General features: G+C 41.9%; 1 protein-coding gene across 1 annotated transcript in view; it reads right to left on the bottom strand.

The window, feature by feature from the left end:
- Nucleotides 1–22,384, bottom strand: part of LOC126185117 (ER degradation-enhancing alpha-mannosidase-like protein 1) — a 189,814-nt gene that overhangs the window by 57,179 nt on the left and 110,251 nt on the right. Inside the window, exons 5-6 of the mRNA XM_049927935.1 lie at nucleotides 16,739–16,913; nucleotides 1,233–1,353 (exon numbers count right to left, since the gene is read on the bottom strand). Coding sequence (XP_049783892.1) covers nucleotides 1,233–1,353; nucleotides 16,739–16,913 — 296 coding nt within the window. The remainder of the gene's footprint in view (nucleotides 1–1,232; nucleotides 1,354–16,738; nucleotides 16,914–22,384) is intronic.

The following is a 22,384-nucleotide window of genomic DNA, read 5'->3' as shown; positions in this document are numbered from 1 at the left end:
ATACGATGATCAAATTGACACAGCAAAGGATTACAAATTAAAAAAATAAATAAATAAGTAAATAAATAAAAATAAAAATATATTACAGTAATTTCAATAATATTTAAAAATAAAAATTTATATCCTCTGATTGAATTTGAAACGACCATCTTCAGCAGCTCAGCTATGTGCTTTAACCACAACGTTACACCACTGCTTGAAATAACTTTGTAACATGAAAATTTTTTTCCATCAATTATTTGCAAACAAGGACCCAGTTTAATGAAAACCTGTAGGATGTGACACCTGGGACCCTAACCCACATCACTTGTGGTTTCAAAAAGCCCATCCCCTACCTGGGAGCCTCTTCCTATAAGAAGATACTGGGCCCATTGCAGCAGAGGTTAACTGAGCCTGCTCACTGATTAAAGACATTGCAGAGCTGTCGTCTAGTTGGAATCCCACTGACTGGACGATTAGCGTCGGGTCCGATCTGAGCCTCCATGGTAGCACGGAAACTGCATACTCTGCAGCCGTAATGAAGCAGACAGCAATGTCGTCCTCAGGTCACAGCCGAGTATGCAGTGAACAGACCACTTGCCGGCACATGACGGCCACGTAACCGCTACTGCCACAGGCCCGGCCGTCCGTCGCATGGTGTTGACATCCACTTCTGGTGTGACTACTGCTGCCGTCAGGGTCGGACGGGAGATTCTTTGATGTACATTGTGGTGCTGAGGAGGGAGGGTGATTCTGCCCCACCTGATTAAAACGAAGGGTAAACCAATGCTGCTGCAAAGGGAGCAGAAGAATTGATGTAAGAAAAAGGAAAAGGACACCAGTGATCTGTATGTTTGTGAACTCTAGTGAGACTTAGAGGCAGAATTAGAGGATGAGTCAGAATGATCGGATGAGCACTGCTTGTGGTGACAACTAACAACTGTGAAAAGCTGAATTTCATTTGAAAACACATGCTGAGCTGCAGAAGCAACCTTGAAAGATTTATCAATTTTAAACACTTCATCCAAGACTTGCATCAGACTTGGTTGCGACCCCTTCCCCCTCCAAGTTGTCGTGTGCAAAAATAACTATGAAAACTCCAGTCTCCCGACAGCATTACACATTCTGTGTAACAATACTGAAACTGCGTAACTGTACTTGCCATCTACTTAGCAATTACTTTGCTCCAAGATTTATTCCTTGAACTCCAAAAGAAAAGAAAAATCGAAAAATCTTATTTTTTGTGAACTGACCTGCACACCAGCAAAAGCAGCCTGAAGTGAGTCAATCCAAGATGTCTGTATAGCACCACTGTACATATCGACATTTACGTAAAGTGGATGGTCACCGACACCTCTATTGCAATGAGGACGCCTGGAAAAATAGAAATATGTCTATGTGATTCAGACTGTGAACTAGTAATTTTTAAGGTCAGCAGAATTAAGTCCTCAGAAGTAGTTTTGGGATTTGTAAGACATTGTAATTTTACATGTAATTTCCAATACAAACAAATGAATTAATGAGCCTAAAAGTGATTGTGTTATGCATATATAATATAACAATATAAATATATAATATATAATATAAAAACAAGCCACTAATTATAGAACCAAAGAAAGAGCACCTAATTAAATGTAAACATATGAACAACCCTCTGCCCCCACTCAACCCTGCACCCCACACTCTCTTCTGATTTTGTATAATGAAAATGTTTTGGAGACTATTTGACTCTTTGTGTGATGGCTGCCATAATAGAATCTTCATTGTTACATGACACATAGTGACTCATCAATGATTACAGTTGTATGGCTACATAGGTATACATAAAAACAACATAAACACATGTAAAAAAATAAGCACACACACGCCAGCATGCTACAACATAAAAAGTTAAATAGGTGTTATACTTCATCCTCTTTCTTAAATTTTTCCACAGTGTTATAACATTTTCTTTTTAAGTATTTGTAGTGTTTGTTTCTATAGTTTATAAATATGAGTGCATATAACAAGAACATACCTCCATTAAAAGGAGACACACACACACACACACACACACACACACACACACACACACACACACACAAGAAGATCATTCATACAGATGAGGGGAATCATATTTGCTACTTGTCCTCATTTATAAAATCTTCCACACTTAATAATATTTGCTTTTTAAATATATTGCAATGTTTGCTTCTGTGGTTTCTAGCTTCCACTCTTTAAACAATGACTGTATTTTATTGCTAAGCTTCAAAGCCATGTAATATGGGACATTTTCAAATAAGCTAAGTCTTTGACAAGGTAATGTGTAGTTAGATCTAGGCCTTGTTTTGTAAACATGTGTAAGAGATTTTCGTTCAAAAATATATGGTTTTTTTTAGTTCAAAGAGGAGTATTTAATATACAAATATAGAAGGAATTGCCATTAAGTGAAGTTTTATGAAAAAATGTTTACACAATTGCCTATTGTTTGTTTCCATCATAGCTCTGATGATTTTTTCTGTAGCTTGAACATGCTGTGAAGGCTTGCTTTTCAGAGCCTGAAACAATTATGCCATATCCTACAACTGATATAAAATATGCACAATAAACAATGTTCTTAACAATTAAGTCAGTTATTTTATTTAAAACATCCAATGCATGAACAAAACTGTTTAATCACTTCACTAAGCAATCCATGTGATCAGTCTAATGCAAGTTTTTGTTTACAGTAACTCCAAGAAATTTAACGGAATCTACAGCAATCAGTCCTCTCCCCTCATAATTTAACTGTGATATATATATTCAATATTCCCCCCTGAAATGTATGATTGGTGTTTCTGTAAGGTTCAGTTTCATAGCATTATTCTTTATTCAATTTGCAAGTACTTGAAGAGGTTGTTTTGTATTCTGTGATAGTTCTTCATTGCTTTTACAGCAAAGTATTGCTTTTGAGTCATCTGCATACAAGACTGTTTCTGAAGTTACCTTTAATGACATGTTTATGTAATAAATTAACACTAACTCTTCTAGTATGAATCACTGGGGCACACCTGCTTGAAATTCCTTTCGACTAGAACAGGATTTCTCACATTTTTGTTGTATAATAAGACTGTTTTTGAGATAGATTCTCTATAAGCCATAAGCAGCCTTTTGAGAAACAACAGCTTATGGTTTATGGTATCAGTGATGTCACAAAATACACTGCGTATGCATTAAGCAATGCATATCCAGTGTTAGCGAGGCATTTGCTTACTTTAGTGATTAGTTCATTAACAGCGAGGACAGTACTTTGCCCCTTCCTACATACATACATACACACACACACACACACACACACACACACACACACACACACACACACACACACATATACATACATACTGGTAATTAAAAATAATGTTTTTTTCTGTATTATTTTTCTAATTTATTACGCACTGTTTACTCAAATATTTCAGAAAGAAATGATAATGTTAATACTGGGCAGAAATTTCCTACCTCATTCTGTCTCCTTTCCCACAGATACATCAAACTTCTGCATATTTCAGACAGATGGGAATGCAGCCCTTATCAAATGATTGATTTATTACATGGCAGAGTTGGGGTGCAAATATTGTAGCATCCTCTTTTTATCATTTTTGCTGGAACTTCATCCCAGTCCACAAATTTAAGATTTTTATAAGGATTTTATAATGCTAGCCACTTTATCAGAGAATACATGAGTGAATTTAAACTCTCCACATCTGGGTTGCATTATTGGGATTTACTTGACGAGGAGAGAAATTATCAATTTTGCTTGAAATTGTGAAGTACAAGATGAATTCTTCACAAATCTGTCTAAAACTTATAACAGTTTCTCATCAATTTTTCATTTAGGGTTAAAATGTGTTGTTTTTCAGCACCTATTTCAGTCTTGACAATCCATTATACATATTTTGATTTATTTATAGCACTTAAGATGAATTTATCATTTGCCATTTGTTTCGCTATTTAAATACTTTGTTACATATTATTCTGTATTTGTTTCCATACATGACAAACTCTGAATCACGGTTATTTGTTTCTATGTGCAGTTTCCTCTTTCTAACACTAGACATCCTAGGCATGCCCACACCCTTAATAACATACAAAACATCAATTATCCAAGAGTTTGTTTTACTGTATTTGTAACATACTGTTACAAAGGGGAAACAATCACTGAAAATACTTATGAATTCTTTCACTGAACAGTGGTTGCAGAATGACCAAGAAGTTTCACATTCCAATGACTAAAGTGCCTGACTTTTATTCCAATTTGGTAACGAGAGAAAGAGAGCCGAATGGTGTTTTATCTAAATTTAGCAACGAGATACAAAGGGTTAAACGAATAACTCCGTGTGTGTGTGTGTGTGTGTGTGTGTGTGTGTGTGTGTGTGTGTGTGTGTGTGTGGGGGGGGGGGGGGGGGGGGGGGGGGAATCCATGCGGGGCCTGCGCGCAAGTTTATAGCGGTAATAATTTGTTACAGTCCCAGTCACAGTTTTTTTTCACACAGTATAACACACAATGGGTTAGCCATTTAAATGATGTTCTTCACAAATTTAATAATTTACAGTTTCTGAAAGTATTGTTCCAATTGCCCCTTCATGTTATAACGCTGAATAGTGATAATGGCCCTCACTTCTGATAGTGCGCTTACTAAAAAATCATAATCTCTCTTTAACTGAATTTCCCTTAATGTCCACCTAACATCCACTAAGCATTCTGTCCTCAACCTCGCTTTTAGCAGATTTCTACAATGAATATTACCACATTTGGTAGCCTGTGCATTCTTTCCGTGTATATATATAACTTCATGCACCTTAACTTTCAGACAAAGACAATGAGACTCTGTAAACTGTTCAGGTACTAAACAGTGTACTGCACTGTCAAAATACTGTTTTGTCAGGCTATGCTGAGGCATGCCCACACCCTTAATAACATACGAAACCTGCATGAATTTTTCAGAATATACACACATCAAATAAAGTTTTGCTTCACCCCGGTACCCAGAACTCCTGAAGATAGACGTTGACTATGGATATTTTATCACAGACACAGTCCCTTTGGCTGTTCAGAGATGACACTAAACCCGACCAAAGACGTAAACAACCATGCATGAGCAGTGCCTATTAGATCGAGGGTGTCTGACAGCCGATCAGTTCCAGTCATACCACCAGGAAGGAGATACGGCTCGTGTTGTCTGTATTTCAACCACACCTAGACGGTCAATACTGCAGTTCGATCACGTTCGCATTGCTACTTTGTGCCAGTAAAGGCTCTCAACAAGGGAAGTGTCCAGATGTGTCTGAGTGAACCAAAGCGATGTTGTTCAGACATGCAGAAGATACAGAGAGAGAGACAGGCCGCCCAAGAGCTACTACAGCAGTGGATGAACACTACCTACGGATTATGGTTCTGAGAAACCCTGACAGCAATGCCACCATGTTGAATAATGTTTTTTGTGCAACCACAAGATGTCATGTTATGACTCAAACTGTGCGCAATAAGCTGCATGATGCGCAACTTCATTCCCGACATCCATCTTTGCAACCACGACACGATGCAGTGAGGTACAGATGGGTCCAGCAACATGCCGAATGGACTGCTCAGGATTGGCATCACATTCTCCTCACCTATGAGTGTCGCATATGCCTTCAACCGACAATCGTTGGAGATGTGTCTGGAGGCAACCTGGTCAGGCTAAATACCTTAGAAACACTGTCCAGAGTGTGCAGCAAGGTGGAGGTTCCCTGCTGTTTTGGGGTGGCATTATGTGGGGCCAACGTACGCCACTGGTGGTCATGGAAAGTGGCGTAACGGCTGTACGATACGTGAATGCCATCCTCCAACCGATAGTGCAATCATATCGGCAGCATATTGGTGAGGCATTCGTCTTCATGGACAAGAATTCGCACCCCCATCGTGCACATCTTGTTAATGACTTCCCTCAGGATAATGATATCGATAGACTAGAGTGGCCAGCATGTTCTTCAGACATGAATCCTATAAAACAAGCCTGCGATAGATTGAAAATCTAAGTTAACGCAGAACAGGGAATCAGTGATCATAAAGCGGTTACGGCATCGATGATTTCAGCCGTAAATAGGAATATTAAAAAGGGTAGGAAGATTTTTCTGTTTAGAAAAAGTGACAAAAAGCAGATTTCAGAGTACCTGTTGGCTCAACACAAAAGTTTTGTCTCAAGTACTGATAGTGTTGAGGATCAGTGGACAAAGTTCAAAACCATCGTACAATATGCGTTAGATGAGTATGTGCCAAGCAAGATCGTAAGAGATGGAAAAGAGCCACCATGGTTCAACAACCGAGTTAGAAAACTGCTGCGGAAGCAAAGGGAACTTCACAGCAAACATAAACATAGCCAAAGCCTTGCAGACAAACAAAAATTACGCGAAGCGAAATGTAGTGTGAAGAGAGCTATGCGAGAGGCGTTCAATGAATTCGAAAGTAAAGTTCTATGTACTGACTTGGCAGAAAATCCTAAGAAATTTTGGTCTTATGTCAAAGCGGTAGGTGGATCAAAACAAAATGTCCAGACACACTGTGACCAAAATGGTACTGAAACAGAGGATGACAGACTAAAGGCCGAAATACTAAATGTCTTTTTCCAAAGTTGTTTCACAGAGGAAGATTGCACTGTAGTTCCTTCTCTAGATTGTCGCACAGATGACAAAATGGTAGATATCGAAATAGACGACAGAGGGATAGAGAAACAATTAAAATCGCTCAAAAGAGGAAAGGCCTCTGGACCTGATGGGATACCAGTTCAATTTTACACAGAGTACGCGAAGGAACTTGCCCCCCTTGTTGCAGCGGTGTACCGTAGGTCTCTAGAAGAGCGTAGCGTTCCAAAGGATTGGAAAAGGGCACAGGTCATCCCCGTTTTCAAGAAGGGACGTCGAACAGATGTGCAGAACTATAGACCTATATCTCTAACGTCGATCAGTTGTAGAATTTTGGAACACGTATTGTGTTCGAGTATAATGACTTTTCTGGAGACTAGAAATCTACTCTGTAGGAATCAGCATGGGTTTCGAAAAAGACGGTCATGTGAAACCCAGCTCGCGCTATTCGTCCACGAGACTCAGAGGGCCATAGACACGGGTTCACAGGTAGATGCCGTGTTTCTTGACTTCCGCAAGGCGTTCGATACAGTTCCCCACAGTTGTTTATTGAACAAAGTAAGAGCATATGGACTATCAGACCAATTGTGTGATTGGATTGAGGAGTTCCTAGATAACAGGACGCAGCATGTTATTCTCAATGGAGAGAAGTCTTCCGAAGTAAGAGTAATTTCAGGTGTGCCGCAGGGGAGTGTCATAGGACCGTTGCTATTCACAATATACATAAATGACCTGGTGGATGACATTGGAAGTTCACTGAGGCTTTTTGCAGATGATGCTGTGGTGTATCGAGAGGTTGTAACAATGGAAAATTGTACTGAAATGCAGGAGGATCTGCAGCGAATTGACGCATGGTGCAGGGAATGGCAACTGAATCTCAATGTAGACAAGTGTAATGTGCTGCGAATACACAGAAAGATAGATCCTTTATCATTTAGCTACAAAATAGCAGGTCAGCAACTGGAAGCAGTTAATACCATAAATTATCTGGGAGTACGCATTAGGAGTGATTTAAAATGGAATGATCATATAATGTTGATTGTCGGTAAAGCAGATGCCAGACTGAGATTCATTGGAAGAATCCTAAGGAAATGCAATCCGAAAACAAAGGAAGTAGGTTACAGTACCCTTGTTCGCCCACTGCTTGAATACTGCTCAGCAGTGTGGGATCCGTACCAGATAGGGTTGATACAAGACATAGAGAAGATCCAACGGAGAGCAGCGCGCTTCGTTACAGGATCATTTAGTAATCGCGAAAGCGTTACGGAGATGATAGATAAACTCCAGTGGAAGACTCTGCAGGAGAGACGCTCAGTAGCTCGGTACGGGCTTTTGTCAAAGTTTCGAGAACATACCTTCACCGAAGAGTCAAGCAGTATATTGCTCCCTCCTACGTATATCTCGCGAAGAGACCATGAGGATAAAATCAGAGAGATTAGAGCCCACACAGAGGCATACCGACAATCCTTCTTTCCACGAACAATACGAGACTGGAATAGAAGGGAGAACCGATAGAGGTACTGAAGGTACCCTCCGCCACACACCGTCAGGCGGCTTGCGGAGTATGGATGTAGATGTAGATGTAGAAAATGGCTGTTTATGGACGATGTGACCCACCAACCACTCTGAGGGATCTATGCAGAATTGCCATCGAGGAGTGGAACAATCTGGACTAACAATACCTTGTTGAACTTGTGGATAGTATGCCATGACAAATACAGACATGCATCAATGCAAGAGGATGTGCTACTGGGTATTAGCAGTACCAATGTGTACAACAATCTGGACCAGCACCTCTGAAGGTCTCGCTGTATGATGGTACAACATGCAATGTGTGGTTTTCATGACCAATACAAAGGGTGGTAATGATGTTTATGTTGACCTCTATTCCAATTTTCTGTACAGGTTCCAGAACTCTTTAAACTGATGTGATGCAAAACTTTTTTTGATGTGTGTATTATGATAAGTGATACTCCACTCACCAAAGAGAAAAAAGGAAGTAAAGCTGGATTTCCACATGCAAAAGAAGTGCTGTCACAGTAAGAGAGCCAGTGGTGCCACAAGATATGACTTCCACACACAACAGTCAAAATAATATCAGCACTGTTTTCAGTATGACAACTAATTCATTCACTGTGCATGTTATGCTCATAAAGCTAAGAACTAAATAAGAGGAATACAAGTCATAAATATTGGATCCAAAAGTGGAGGGAAGAAAGGTAACAGTTTAATGGCTCAGCAAAAATGAGGTCATTAGATACAAAGCACAAACTCTGTTTGGGGAAAAAAATCAGGTGTGTGTGTGTGTGTGTGTGTGTGTGTGTGTGTGTGTGTGTGTGTGTGTGTGTGTTTTTTTTTAGGATGGGAACCAACCTAAGGAAACCGAGGAAAATCTGAGTCTAGATACTGGACAGTGACTAACCACTTCACCACATCAGTTGGTCCCTATAGTGTATGACAAGCAAATGTAATGTGTGCACTAAGATCATCGTAGAGTTCATCAGTGTGTTATCATACTTTAGGAAGTTAATAGGTACTACATACAGCTGGTGTTTAGACATACATGTCCCAATAACTGGAGCTTACACCAAACCTTTTATATTGCCTTTAGCCTACAGGATGTTCTCTCATGACTCCAATTATCAGACCTTAAATAATAACATGACAGATTACATTGTCATTACCAGAATATTAACATACTGTCAAGTTCTAATTAATTGTAGACCTTTAAATTTCTTCACTTTTGGATGAAATAACCTGCTGGTGAACTAGGAATAGCCCTCTATGTAAGCGAAAAACTGAACTGTGAAGGAACTATCTGAATGGGATGGAAATCAATATTTGTGATGTGCATGTACAGAAAAACAAATTAGTACCATTTCAGAAAAATTGATGACTCATTCACGTGCAAGAGATTCACAAACTGAGCACTTCATTAATGCACTAGTGCACCATTGGCCCTTATGCAAGCAGTTATTCGGCTTGGTATTGATTGATAAAGTTATTGGATGTCCTCCTGAGGAATAGAGAGGGGGTTGGGTTGTTTGGGGGAAAAGACCAAACTGCGAGGTCATCGGTCTCATCAGATTACGGAAAGATGGGGAAGGAAGTCGGCCATGCCCTTTCAAAGGAACCATCCTGGCATTTGCCTAGAGCGATTTAGGGAATTCATGTAAAACCTAAATCAGGATGGCCAGATTGAACAGTCGTCGTCCTGAATGCGCGTCCAGTGTGCTAACCACTGTGCCACCTCGCTCGGTCCTGAGGAATATCATGCCAAATTCTCTCAAAGTGATGCATTAGATTATGAAAATCCTGAGCTGGTTAGAGGGCACTGCCCATAATGCTCCATACGTTCTCAACTGGGGAAAGATCTCATGATCTTGCTGGCCAAGGTAGAGTTGGATAAGCATGAAGGCAAGCTGTAAAATCTTCCGCCGTGTGTGCACGAGCATTACGTTGCTGAAATGTAAGCCCAAAATGGTTTTCCATGAGGGGCAATGGAACAAGGAATATCATAAACATACCTCTGTGCTGTAAGGCCACCACGGATGACAACCATAGGTGTCCTGCTATGAAAAGAAATGGCATCCCAAACCATCACTCCTGTTTGTTGGGCCGTTAGTGGGCGACAGTCTGGTTGGTGTACCACCGCCATCCGAGGCATTTTCAGACATGTCTTCACTGGTCACTGGGGCTCAGTTTCAGGACTCATCACTGAAGACAATTCTACTCCAGTCAATAATGTCCCACATTGAAACATGTCTGGAGATGTCCTGGATAAGGGCGGGATACCAATCTGTCGCCCACTGCCCCGCATATGGTGCGACAACCTGGAGCAATGGTCTGGGGCGCCATTTTATTTCACAGTAGGATCTCTTTGGTTGTCATCTGCAGCACCCTTACAGTGGTATGTTGTTGATATTTTGCACCATGTTTTGTTGCACTTCATGGCAAGCCATCTTGGGCTTACATTTTAGCAAGATAATCCCCGTTCGCACACGGGGATTGTCTTCAAATTTAACAAACCCTATCTTGGCCAGCAAGGTCATCGAATCTTTTTCCAATTGAGAATGTTTGGAGCATTACAGCATAACCAGCTCAGTATTTTGAAGATCTAACGTGCCAACTGGACAGACTTTGGCATGGTATCCATTACGACATCCAACAACTGTATAAGTCAATGCCAGGCCGAATAACTGCTTGCAAAGCACCAGAGGTGCATGAACGCATTATTGACTAGCTGAGTCTGTGAAGCTCTTTCTCTCTAAGAAATTAAGCACTTTTTCTGATATGGTAATCATTTGTTTGTCTGTACATATACATCACATCTACACATTACTGTCCAATTTGGATAATTCCTTCATGGTGCGTCATTTTTCTGTTAAGAGTGTATTATTAGCGAATCAATTTTATACATTTACCTGCAATGTAACTTACACATAAACAAGCCTTACAAATAGATTTTACAAACTTCATTTACAGTTAGGGCAAAAATTTGTTGTAATATACTCTGAAGAGGAATGGCAAAATTAGAAAAATTCAAGAAATTTGTGAATAAAGTGTATAAATAGAATACCATACATTGAGTAACTTACACTTTTATCTTTTTGCTATAATGATAGGAAGGGCGCTCTCATACAGCTTGAAATGCTTACAGTTTTATGCAAGTAAATAAATATGACCACAACACAGAAGTTGGTTTGAACACTTTAATGCATTACCAGATACTGCCCTACTGGAGATACAATGTGTTTGACTTCATCTGGCATTTGAACTGAGTTACCCATCTACTTCTAGGGTGACAATGAGTTTAGCATAGATTCTAAACTATGTTGCAGCTTGATATCTTTCAGGTACGCAAATTATTGCCAAACATGAAACTAACTATATATAACAACAACAAATCAACTGATCAAGAGGTACAAAATAAAGCAAACATATTTACAGATCAAGACAATTATAAGCAAGATGAAAACAAAAGCTGTGGTCACAAATTTAAACAGGATCATCACTGCATTAGAAAATCTGATATTTTTTTATAGAAAATGAGTCAGTGGTCATCACAGAGTTGCCAGCAACTTCAGTAATTATGTTTCTATTGCCTGCTGCATATTTGAAGATACTACTGTAATATTCCATTCCAAGCTGATATAGTGTGTAAGTCAATAATAAAGCAATGTAAGTCAATAATAAAGCAATGTAAGTCAATAATAAAGCAATGTAAGTCAATAATAAAGCAATGTAAGTCAATAATAAAGCAATGTAAGTCAATAATAAAGCAATGTAAGTCAATAATAAAGCAATGTAAGTCAATAATAAAGCAATGTAAGTCAATAATAAAGCAATGTAAGTCAATAATAAAGCAATGTAAGTCAATAATAAAGCAATGTAAGTCAACCCCCTCCCCCTGCCGCCGTTGGATAAGCAGCTGCAGCAGCAAGTCGTATACTCCTAGCTCACTCATTTGTTACATAGTTTAATTCTTAATTTCTTTGCGTGTTTTTGTTACTTGCATTGTTTAATTCATAAATTTCGGGCGTATTATAGTATTTGAGAGTTGTAGCATCGCGTTTTAGTACCTGAATAGTGTAAATTCGCGTAGTCGTCTGTCTTATGTTTTTGTTTTCAACGGCCAGTGTCGGTTGGTCACAGTCAGTGTGCTCCCTGCCGCCGTTGGATAAGCAGCTGCAGCAGCAAGTCGTTTACTCCTAGCTCACTCATTTGTTACATAGTTTAATTCTTAATTTCTTTGCGTGTTTTTGTTACTTGCATTGTTTAATTCATAAATTTCGGGCGTATTATAGTATTTGAGAGTTGTAGCATCGCGTTTTAGTACCTGAATAGTGTAAATTCGCGTAGTCTCCTTCCGCCGCCGAGCAGTGTGTCAGCAGTGCACAAGTTACTGCATTTACTAGGCAATCTCGTATTTTAATAACCGTTTAAATTTTGTGTCGATTTGTTTGCGCTCTCTGTAGATTAGTTCAGACGTTCTTTGCACAAGTTTTTAGCATGGATAGGGACTGCAACTGCTGTGTTCGGATGCAGGCTGAGTTGGCATCCCTTCGCTCCCAGCTTCAGGCAGTGTTGGCTTCGGTCACACAGCTTGAGGCTGTTGCCAATGGGCATCAGTGTGGGGGTCCGGATGGGAGTTTGTCGGGGACGGCCAGCTCGTCCCACGCATCCCCCGATCGGGCTACGACTGTGGTTGCCCGGGATACTGCCCGCATTGAGGCTGATCCCTCACCTGTGGTAGAGTGGGAGGTCGTCTCAAGGTGTGGCAGGGGGCGAAAGACATTCCGGAGGGCTGAACGGAAGGCCTCTCCAGTTTGTCTGACGAACCGGTTTCAGGCTCTGTCTCTGGCTGATACTCAGGCTGATACTGATCTTCGGCCTGACATGGCTGCCTGTCCTGTTCCAGAGGTTGCCCCTCAGTCTGCAAGATCCGGGCGGTCGCAGAGGGTGGGCTTACTGATAGTTGGGAGCTCCAACGTCAGGCGCGTAATGGGGCCCCTTAGGGATATGGCAGCAAGGGAGGGGAAGAAGGCCAAAGTGCACTCCGTGTGCATACCGGGGGGAGTCATTCCAGATGTGGAAAGGGTCCTTCCGGATGCCATGAAGGGTACAGGGTGCACCCATCTGCAGGTGGTCGCTCATGTCGGCACCAATGATGTGTGTCGCTATGGATCGGAGGAAATCCTCTCTGGCTTCCGGCGGCTATCTGATTTGGTGAAGACTGCCAGTCTCGCTAGCGGGATGAAAGCAGAGCTCACCATCTGCAGCATCGTCGACAGGACTGACTGCGGACCTTTGGTACAGAGCCGAGTGGAGGGTCTGAATCAGAGGCTGAGACGGTTCTGCGACCTTGTGGGCTGCAGATTCCTCGACTTGCGCCATAGGGTGGTGGGGTTTCGGGTTCCGCTGGATAGGTCAGGAGTCCACTACACGCAACAAGCGGCTACACGGGTAGCAGGGGTTGTGTGGCGTGGGCTGGGCGGTTTTTTAGGTTAGATGGCCTCGGGCAAGTACAGAAAGGGCAACAGCCTCAACGGGTGCGGGGCAAAGTCAGAACATGCGGGGACCAAGCAGCAATCGGTATTGTAGTTGTAAACTGTCGAAGCTGCGTTGGTAAAGTACCGGAACTTCAAGCGCTGATAGAAAGCACTGAAGCTGAAATCGTTATAGGTACAGAAAGCTGGCTAAAGCCAGAGATAAATTCTGCCGAAATTTTTACAAAGGTACAGACGGTGTTTAGAAAGGATAGATTGCATGCAACCGGTGGCGGAGTGTTCGTCGCTGTTAGTAGTAGTTTATCCTGTAGTGAAGTAGAAGTGGATAGTTCCTGTGAATTATTATGGGTGGAGGTTACACTCAACAACCGAGCTAGGTTAATAATTGGCTCCTTTTACCGACCCCCCGACTCAGCAGCATTAGTGGCAGAACAGCTGAGAGAAAATTTGGAATACATTTCACATAAATTTTCTCAGCATGTTATAGTCTTAGGTGGAGATTTCAATTTACCAGATATCGACTGGGACACTCAGATGTTTAGGACGGGTGGTAGGGACAGAGCATCGAGTGACATTATACTGAGTGCACTATCCGAAAATTACCTCGAGCAATTAAACAGAGAACCGACTCGTGGAGATAACATCTTGGACCTACTGATAACAAACAGACCCGAACTTTTCGACTCTGTAAGTGCAGAACAGGGAATCAGTGATCATAAGGCCGTTGCAGCATCCCTGAATTTGGAAGCTAATAGGAATATAAAAAAAGGGCGGAAGGTTTATCTGTTTAGCAAGAGTAATAGAAGGCAGATTTCAGACTACCTAACAGATCAAAATGAAAATTTCTGTTCCGACACTGACAATGTTGAGTGTTTATGGAAAAAGTTCAAGGCAATCGTAAAATGCGTTTTAGACAGGTACGTGCCGAGTAAAACTGTGAGGGACGGGAAAAACCCACCGTGGTACAACAACAAAGTTAGGAAACTACTGCGAAAGCAAAGAGAGCTTCACTGCAAGTTTAAACGCAGCCAAAACCTCTCAGACAAACAGAAGCTAAACAATGTCAAAGTTAGCGTAAGGAGGGCTATGCGTGAAGCGTTCGGTGAATTCGAAAGTAAAATTCTATGTACCGACTTGACAGAAAATCCTAGGAAGTTCTGGTCTTACGTTAAATCAGTAAGTGGCTCGAAACAGCGTATCCAGACACTCCGGGATGATGATGGCATTGAAACAGAGGATGACAAGCGTAAAGCTGAAATACTAAACACCTTTTTCCAAAGCTGTTTCACAGAGGAAGACCGCACTGCAGTTCCTTCTCTAAATCCTCGCACAATCGAAAAAATGGCTGACATCGAAATAAGTGTCCGAGGAATAGAAAAGCAACTGAAACCACTCAACAGAGGAAAGTCCACTGGACCTGACGGGATACCAATTCGATTCTACACAGAGTACGCGAAAGAACTTGCCCCCCTTCTAACAGCCGTGTACCGCAAGTCTCTAGAGGAACGGAAGGTTCCAAATGATTGGAAAAGAGCACAGGTAGTCCCAGTCTTCAAGAAGGGTCGTCGAGCAGATGCGCAAAACTATAGACCTATATCTCTGACGTCGATCTGTTGTAGAATTTTAGAACATGTTTTTTGCTCGAATATCATGTCGTTTTTGGAAACTCAGAATCTACTATGTAGGAATCAACATGGATTCCGGAAACAGCGATCGTGTGAGACCCAACTCGCTTTATTTGTTCATGAGACCCAGAAAATATTAGATACAGGCTCCCAGGTAGATGCTATTTTTCTTGACTTCCGGAAGGCGTTCGATACAGTTCCGCACTGTCGCCTGATAAACAAAGTAAGAGCCTACGGAATATCAGACCAGCTGTGTGGCTGGATTGAAGAGTTTTTAGCAAACAGAACGCAGCATGTTGTTATCAACGGAGAGACGTCTACAGATGTTAAAGTAACCTCTGGTGTGCCACAGGGGAGTGTTATGGGACCATTGCTTTTCACAATATATATAAATGACCTAGTAGATAGTGTCGGAAGTTCCATGCAGCTTTTCGCGGATGATGCTGTAGTATACAGAGAAGTTGCAGCATTAGAAAATTGTAGCGAAATGCAGGAAGATCTGCAGCGGATAGGCACTTGGTGCAGGGAGTGGCAACTGACCCTTAACATAGACAAATGTAATGTATTGCGAATACATAGAAAGAAGGATCCTTTATTGTATGATTATATGATAGCGGAACAAACACTGGTAGCAGTTACTTCTGTAAAATATCTGGGAGTATGCGTGCGGAACGATTTGAAGTGGAATGATCATATAAAATTAATTGTTGGTAAGGCGGGTACCAGGTTGAGATTCATTGGGAGAGTCCTTAGAAAATGTAGTCCATCAACAAAGGAGGTGGCTTACAAAACACTCGTTCGACCTATACTTGAGTATTGCTCATCAGTGTGGGATCCGTACCAGATCGGGTTGACGGAGGAGATAGAGAAGATTCAAAGAAGAGCGGCGCGTTTCGTCACAGGGTTATTTGGTAACCGTGATAGCGTTACGGAGATGTTTAACAAACTCAAGTGGCGGACTCTGCAAGAGAGGCGCTCTGCTTCGCGGTGTAGCTTGCTCGCCAGGTTTCGAGAGGGTGCGTTTCTGGATGAGGTATCGAATATATTGCTTCCCCCTACTTATACCTCCCGAGGAGATCACGAATGTAAAATTAGAGAGATTAGAGCGCGCACAGAGGCTTTCAGACAGTCGTTCTTCCCGCGAACCATACGCGACTGGAACAGGAAAGGGAGGTAATGACAGTGGCACGTAAAGTGCCCTCCGCCACACACCGTTGGGTGGCTTGCGGAGTATAAATGTAGATGTAGATGTAGAACAATAAAGCAATGTAAGTCAACAATAAAGCAATGTAAGTCAACAATAAAGCAATGTAAGTCAACACACAGGAGAACCCTTTGGTATTTCAATTTTTCTGAACTCAAAAACTGAATAATTCAGTGTACAATATAACTACAATACCAACATCAGATTTCACACTTCCAATTAGAACAAGTGTTTTATCTCAGAATATATTAGTGAACACACAATAATAAAGGAACACAACTTACCCTCTGCGCATATATCGTTTAATGTTCTTGTAGGCCTCTGAAAACATGGCGTAGTCATTGGCATCACCAAACAGCACAAATGACTTCAGAAGGTACTCGTAGTACGAATCCAGCCCAGCACCGAGCCCACTCTGATGACCCAACCAGCGACCAGACTCTGCATCTATCACGTTGCCTGCATGTGCGACACTAGCGTTTCACATCTGGCAACATGCAGTTTAAAATCACTGCATGTGAAATTTAGGGGTGGGGACAACAAGCACAGCTGATATGTTGTTTCATATTACATCTCTCAACTGAAAATGAGAGAAACAACACCATATGCAAAACTGGCGGTATGTTTTCGAGCTTCCAGCCAAGATGAGAATTCCACTTTTGCACATAATATTTCGATGCATTACATAACCATCTTTTTCGAGTGCTGTGAAAAGTGATTTCATGCATGGTAACAGCACTTCCCAAATTCGGCATGGTAAGTCATTGAAATGTTGTGCAAAAAAATGTAATCATCACTCTAGAAAACCCAAATATACACCAACAATCAATTTTTTTAATATATATATATATATATATATATATATATATATATATATATATTAAAAAAATGGGCTATTATTTTGTTGTAGGAACCACTCCAGCAAATCTGCACATGGTATAGGAAAATTACAGAAATTATAAATCAGGATAACCACTTGGGTGTATATATATATATATATATAAAGAAAGATGATGAGACTTACCAAACAAAAGCGCTGGTCTATCGACCTGCCAGCGCTTTTGTTTGGTAAGTCTCATCATCTTTCTTTTTAGATATATTTTTCCCACGTGGAATGTTTCCCTCTATTATAATCATATATATATATATATTGCTAAAAAATATTAGTCCATTTACTACTGGAAACTTTGCTACAATTACAGAATGGAAGACGTAGTGAATTCTGCTTGGAATATATATAAAAATTGCTAAAAAATATTAGTCCATTTACTACTGGAAACTTTGTTACAATTACAGAATGGAAGACGTAGTGAATTCTGCTTGGAAAAGAAGGGTCACAATAACAGAAATAATGGAAGGTTAGAATTTTAACGTATATTAGTGATTGAGCATCAGCACGAATTGGGAAGGAAATGGGCTATTATTTTGTTGTAGGAACCACTCCAGCAAATCTGCACATGGTATAGGAAAATTACAGAAATTATAAATCAGGATAACCACTTGGGTATTTAATCTATGCTCCTCTTAAATAAGAGCATTGCCTATGCACTGTACAACCTCCATTCATCAAGTTATTCAAATGCCGAATAGAATATGTGGGAATGTGAAAGTTTCGTAGTACTGCTGTGGTAAGTGAACTGTGTTGTGTTAATACCTTCTATGTCAAAGTTTCCCAAATGAGTAACCCAGAGTTGAAAACAGCTGGCACAATGTCAATGGGAAACTATGTTTTTATTTATTTGCTTAATTTTATTTAAATTAAAACATGAAATTTTTCTGTGCTGGAAGTCACATCACACCTGATATTATCTAATCTGGTCCCTAGAAGGCTGTGAAAACCGATGTCTCATGCTGGTTAACGGAGTAAAATATCTACTGCACAAAAGGGTGGGTCAAATCTAGAAACTGGAAAACCAGAGGGATAAAAAGAAGAGGTCTTTGCACTGGGGAGTGGTCATGGGTCCCAAACCCAGGAGGAAAGCAAAACATTATAACTTTAAATAAAAACCACTTTCACAAAGTAAATTGAGGTCCAGTTCAACCATCCGTCAATCATCTGCTAATATTAAAGACAAGGGAATTGTGAGGTTATACTTAGTACAAAGGGCCAAAAGAAGAGGGCATTCCACCAATATACGCGATACTGACAGTCTGGCTCCACAACCATATTGTGGGGGTGGCTTGTTACGTAAGAGAAAGCAATGGGTGAGCCTAGTTAGACCGATGTGTAGATGGCATAGGACAGTGGACTCCTTTTGAGAGGAGTGGAAAGAAGACTGTAAGACTGCAGTAGTCTCCTGGATTGTGTGGAGTTTATTACTGACAAGGGAACCTCCCCATCACACCCCCCTCAGATTTAGTTATAAGTTGGCATAGTGGATAGGTCTTGAAAAACTGAACACAGATCAATCGAGAAAACAGGAAGAAGTTGTGTGGAGCTATGAAAAAAAATAAGCAAAATATACAAACTGAGTAGTGCATGCGCAAGATAGGCAACATCAAGGACAGTATAAACCCAGTAGCGTCGTGGTCCCGTGGTTAGCATGAGGAGCTGCGGACCGAGAGGTTCCCGGTTCAAGTCTCCCCTCGAGTCAGAATTTTAAAAATGGCTCCGAGCACTATGGGACTCAACTGCTGAGGTCATTAGTCCCCTAGAACTTAGAACTAGTTAAACCTAACTAACCTAAGGACATCACAAACATCCATGCCCGAGGCAGGATTCGAACCTGCGACCGTAGCGGTCGCGCGGTTCCAGACTGCAGCGCATTTAACCGCACGGCCACTTTGGCCGGCTCAGAATTTTAATTTTTTATTTTCAGGCAATTATTATCTGTCCATCTGATGCGAGGTAACTGCGCCGTAGTATGGGGACGTTGTATGAAAAACATGTTTTGACAGAGCACAGGGAAAACTGTGCGACTGTGAAACTGTTACATTCATTTGTTGCAGTTTATGTGACAAACTGTCATGTTTTCATCACTTTTTTGGGAGTGATATCACATCCACAAGAAAACCTAAATCGGGCAATGTAGAAGAATTGTTTTACCCATTCGCCAAGTGTACAAGTTAGGTGGGTTGACAACATATTCCAGTCATGTTACGCACATGCTGTCACCAGTGTCATATAGAATATATCAGACGTGTTTTCCTGTGGAGGAATCGGTTGACCTATGACCTTGTGATCAGATGTTTTCGGTTCCCATTGGAGAGGCACGTCGTTTCGTCTACTAATCGCACGGTTTTGCGGTGCGGTCGCAAAACACAGGCATTCAACTTATTACAGTGAACAGGGATGTCAATGAACGAACGAACAGATCATATCTTTGCGAAAAAAAAAAGTAAATTTTTCACTCGAGGGAAGCCTTGAACCGAGGACCTTTCGCTCTGCAGTTCCTCACACTAACCACGGGACCACAACGCTCCATAGTACATATTGTCCTTGATGTTGCATATGTTGCACATGGACTACTCAGTTTGTATATTTTGCTTATTTTTTTATAGTTCCACACAACTTCTTCCTGTTTTCTCGATTGATCTGTGTTCAGTTTTTCGAGGCCTATCCACTGGGCCAACTTATAATTAAATCTGAGGGGGGTGAGATGGGGAGGTTCCCTTGTGAGAGCAGCAGTGCACCATATGTCACTCTAATTTTGGGCAAAAAGAGATTTGATGTGAATCCGCATATCTGCATCTGGAATCGTGAAAGGGAATGGGAGGGTAAGTGCCTGTCCCACAAGCCAAACGGTCAGCCAGTTCATTCCCTGGGATGCCCACATGACTTGAGACCCAGAGAAAGGCAACTGAGCAGGTGGCTCGATAATGGGCAAAGTGAAGGTCATGGATGGCAGAGGGAGGAGGGAGGCCTGAGTAACAAAATGGAGGGCCCTGTTAATGGCTAGCTACTTTGCTGTGAACACACTACATGATCCCAGCAGTAAATGGTGTTCAACGCCAGTAGGAGATGTAAAAGTGTATCCTGGCTGATCTATCGTTTTAGAACCATCAGTGTAGAAGTTGGTAGCACCCAGGAACTCTTCAAGGATGGAACATATGAGACACCGGAACACCACACAAGCACTAGAGACCTTAGGACCCTGGAATAGGTCAGTCCGAATCTGTGGTGAGGCAGAATCCAAGGAGAAGGGAGGGTGGGGGTGGGGGGGGCGGGGAGGGAGGGGCGGGGAGGAAATACATGGGGCACACTCCAGTGATTGGAGATGGAGATCCAGACAGATGGAAGTGAAATGTATTACAACTGGCAATTCACCAGACAACAGGTATCAGGAGGGAGACATCCCTCGTTTGCAAAGAGGATGGGGTACACGGGATGGTCAGGGAATCTTCGAATGGTGACTGTGTAAGAAACCAGAAGTTGGCTCCATTGTATTTCTAGAGCGAGAATCCTCCCTTCTACCAGGAGGCTGTTGACAGCACTAGTGTGAACGGCACCGATAGGCAGACGCATCCCGTGATGATGAACAGGGTCAAGTAGCTTCGGAGTGGAAGGAGCCACTGAGCCATAAACCTGACAACTGTAATCCAGTCTGGACAATACCAAAGCACGGTACAGATGGAGAAGAGTAGCATGGTCTGCATCCCAAAATGTGTGGGCCAGGAGGCAGAGAGTATTAAGCTTCTGCATGCATGTAGTCTTCAGGTAGCGAATATGGGGCAGCCACATCAGCTTTATTTTAAAAAAAGGCCCAAGAAATGGGACTGCGCTATATCTGTGTGCTGGTCGCCTAAATAAAGTTCTGGATCAGAATGTACTGTAGGCCTAAGGCAAAAATGTATAACCTGCATTTTGGAGGGAGAAAACTGGAAGCCACTGTAAAGGGCCAACGAAGAGGTGCATCAGATGGCACCTTGCAGCTGGCGTTCAGTAGATGCTACCGAGTGGGAGCTACACAAGATGCAAAAATTGTCAACATAAAATGCCAGCGTAACCAGAGGCCCAACAGAGGTTACAAGGCCATTGATGGCGCCAAGGAAGAGTGCGACACGTAACACAGAAGATGTGGGATACCGTTCTTTTGAGTCCGAGGAGTGCTGAATGAGGTGGCAACTCTAACCCGGAAGAGCCGAGGGGGGGGGGGGGGGGGGGGATAAAAACTTGTGTATATAAAAATAGGAAGGGGCCTTGAAAGCCCCAGTCATGGAGGGTGTTAGTAAAAGCCTGTTGGATTGCTGTTTCCAATCTGAGTAAATGGTCAGTTGTAGATCATCCTTCCCAGAGGACACAATGTTAGGGTGGCAAAAGGCCCCGAGATTCGAGTACCCAACATAATCTGAAGCTGACAATCTTATCAAGCAGTTTAAAAAGTATGTGGGTCAGGCGAATCGGTTGGTAGCTGTCGAGAGATGTTGGATTCTTCCCGGGCTTAAGGATGGGGATAACTACGCTGTCTCATCATAGCAAGGGGAAGGCACCCACGAGTCAAATACAGTTGTTGACCATAAGTAGATGTCTCTGGGTAACATCTAAGTGTCGGCCATCTGGTTGTGGATGGAATCTGGGACTGGGGCCACGTCATGCGAAGAGTTAAGAGCCTGCACAAATTTCCATTAATTTAGTGAAGGATTCATTATAGGCTTCAGCTTGGTGGGGGTTGAAACAGAGGGGGGATTCTCCAACTCTGTCGTTTCTGCTGGAGAAAGGTAGCAGGATAGGAAGAAGGCACTGATGCTGTCGGAAAGTGTGTTGCATGGTGTTCTGCAAGGACCGATGGATCAGCACACGGAGCACCCTGCAGGATAAGCCCTTATCCAGCTGATTGTTGCTGGCAGGCCTGAAGGCTATGGAGTTTGGATCAAACCAGCAATGAAGAGACATATGTCCACAGGGAGGAAACATAGCACTCCCAGCATTCCTTTTTACTTTGGTTAATAAAGTAGCAGGCCTTAGCACGAAGACCCTTAACAGTGATAAG

This window comes from Schistocerca cancellata, chromosome 4, assembly GCF_023864275.1.
Source record: "Schistocerca cancellata isolate TAMUIC-IGC-003103 chromosome 4, iqSchCanc2.1, whole genome shotgun sequence".
Taxonomy (NCBI): Eukaryota; Metazoa; Arthropoda; class Insecta; order Orthoptera; family Acrididae; genus Schistocerca; species Schistocerca cancellata.
The sequence above is the reverse complement of the archived record's forward strand: the minus strand, read 5'-3'. Positions and strand labels throughout refer to the sequence as shown.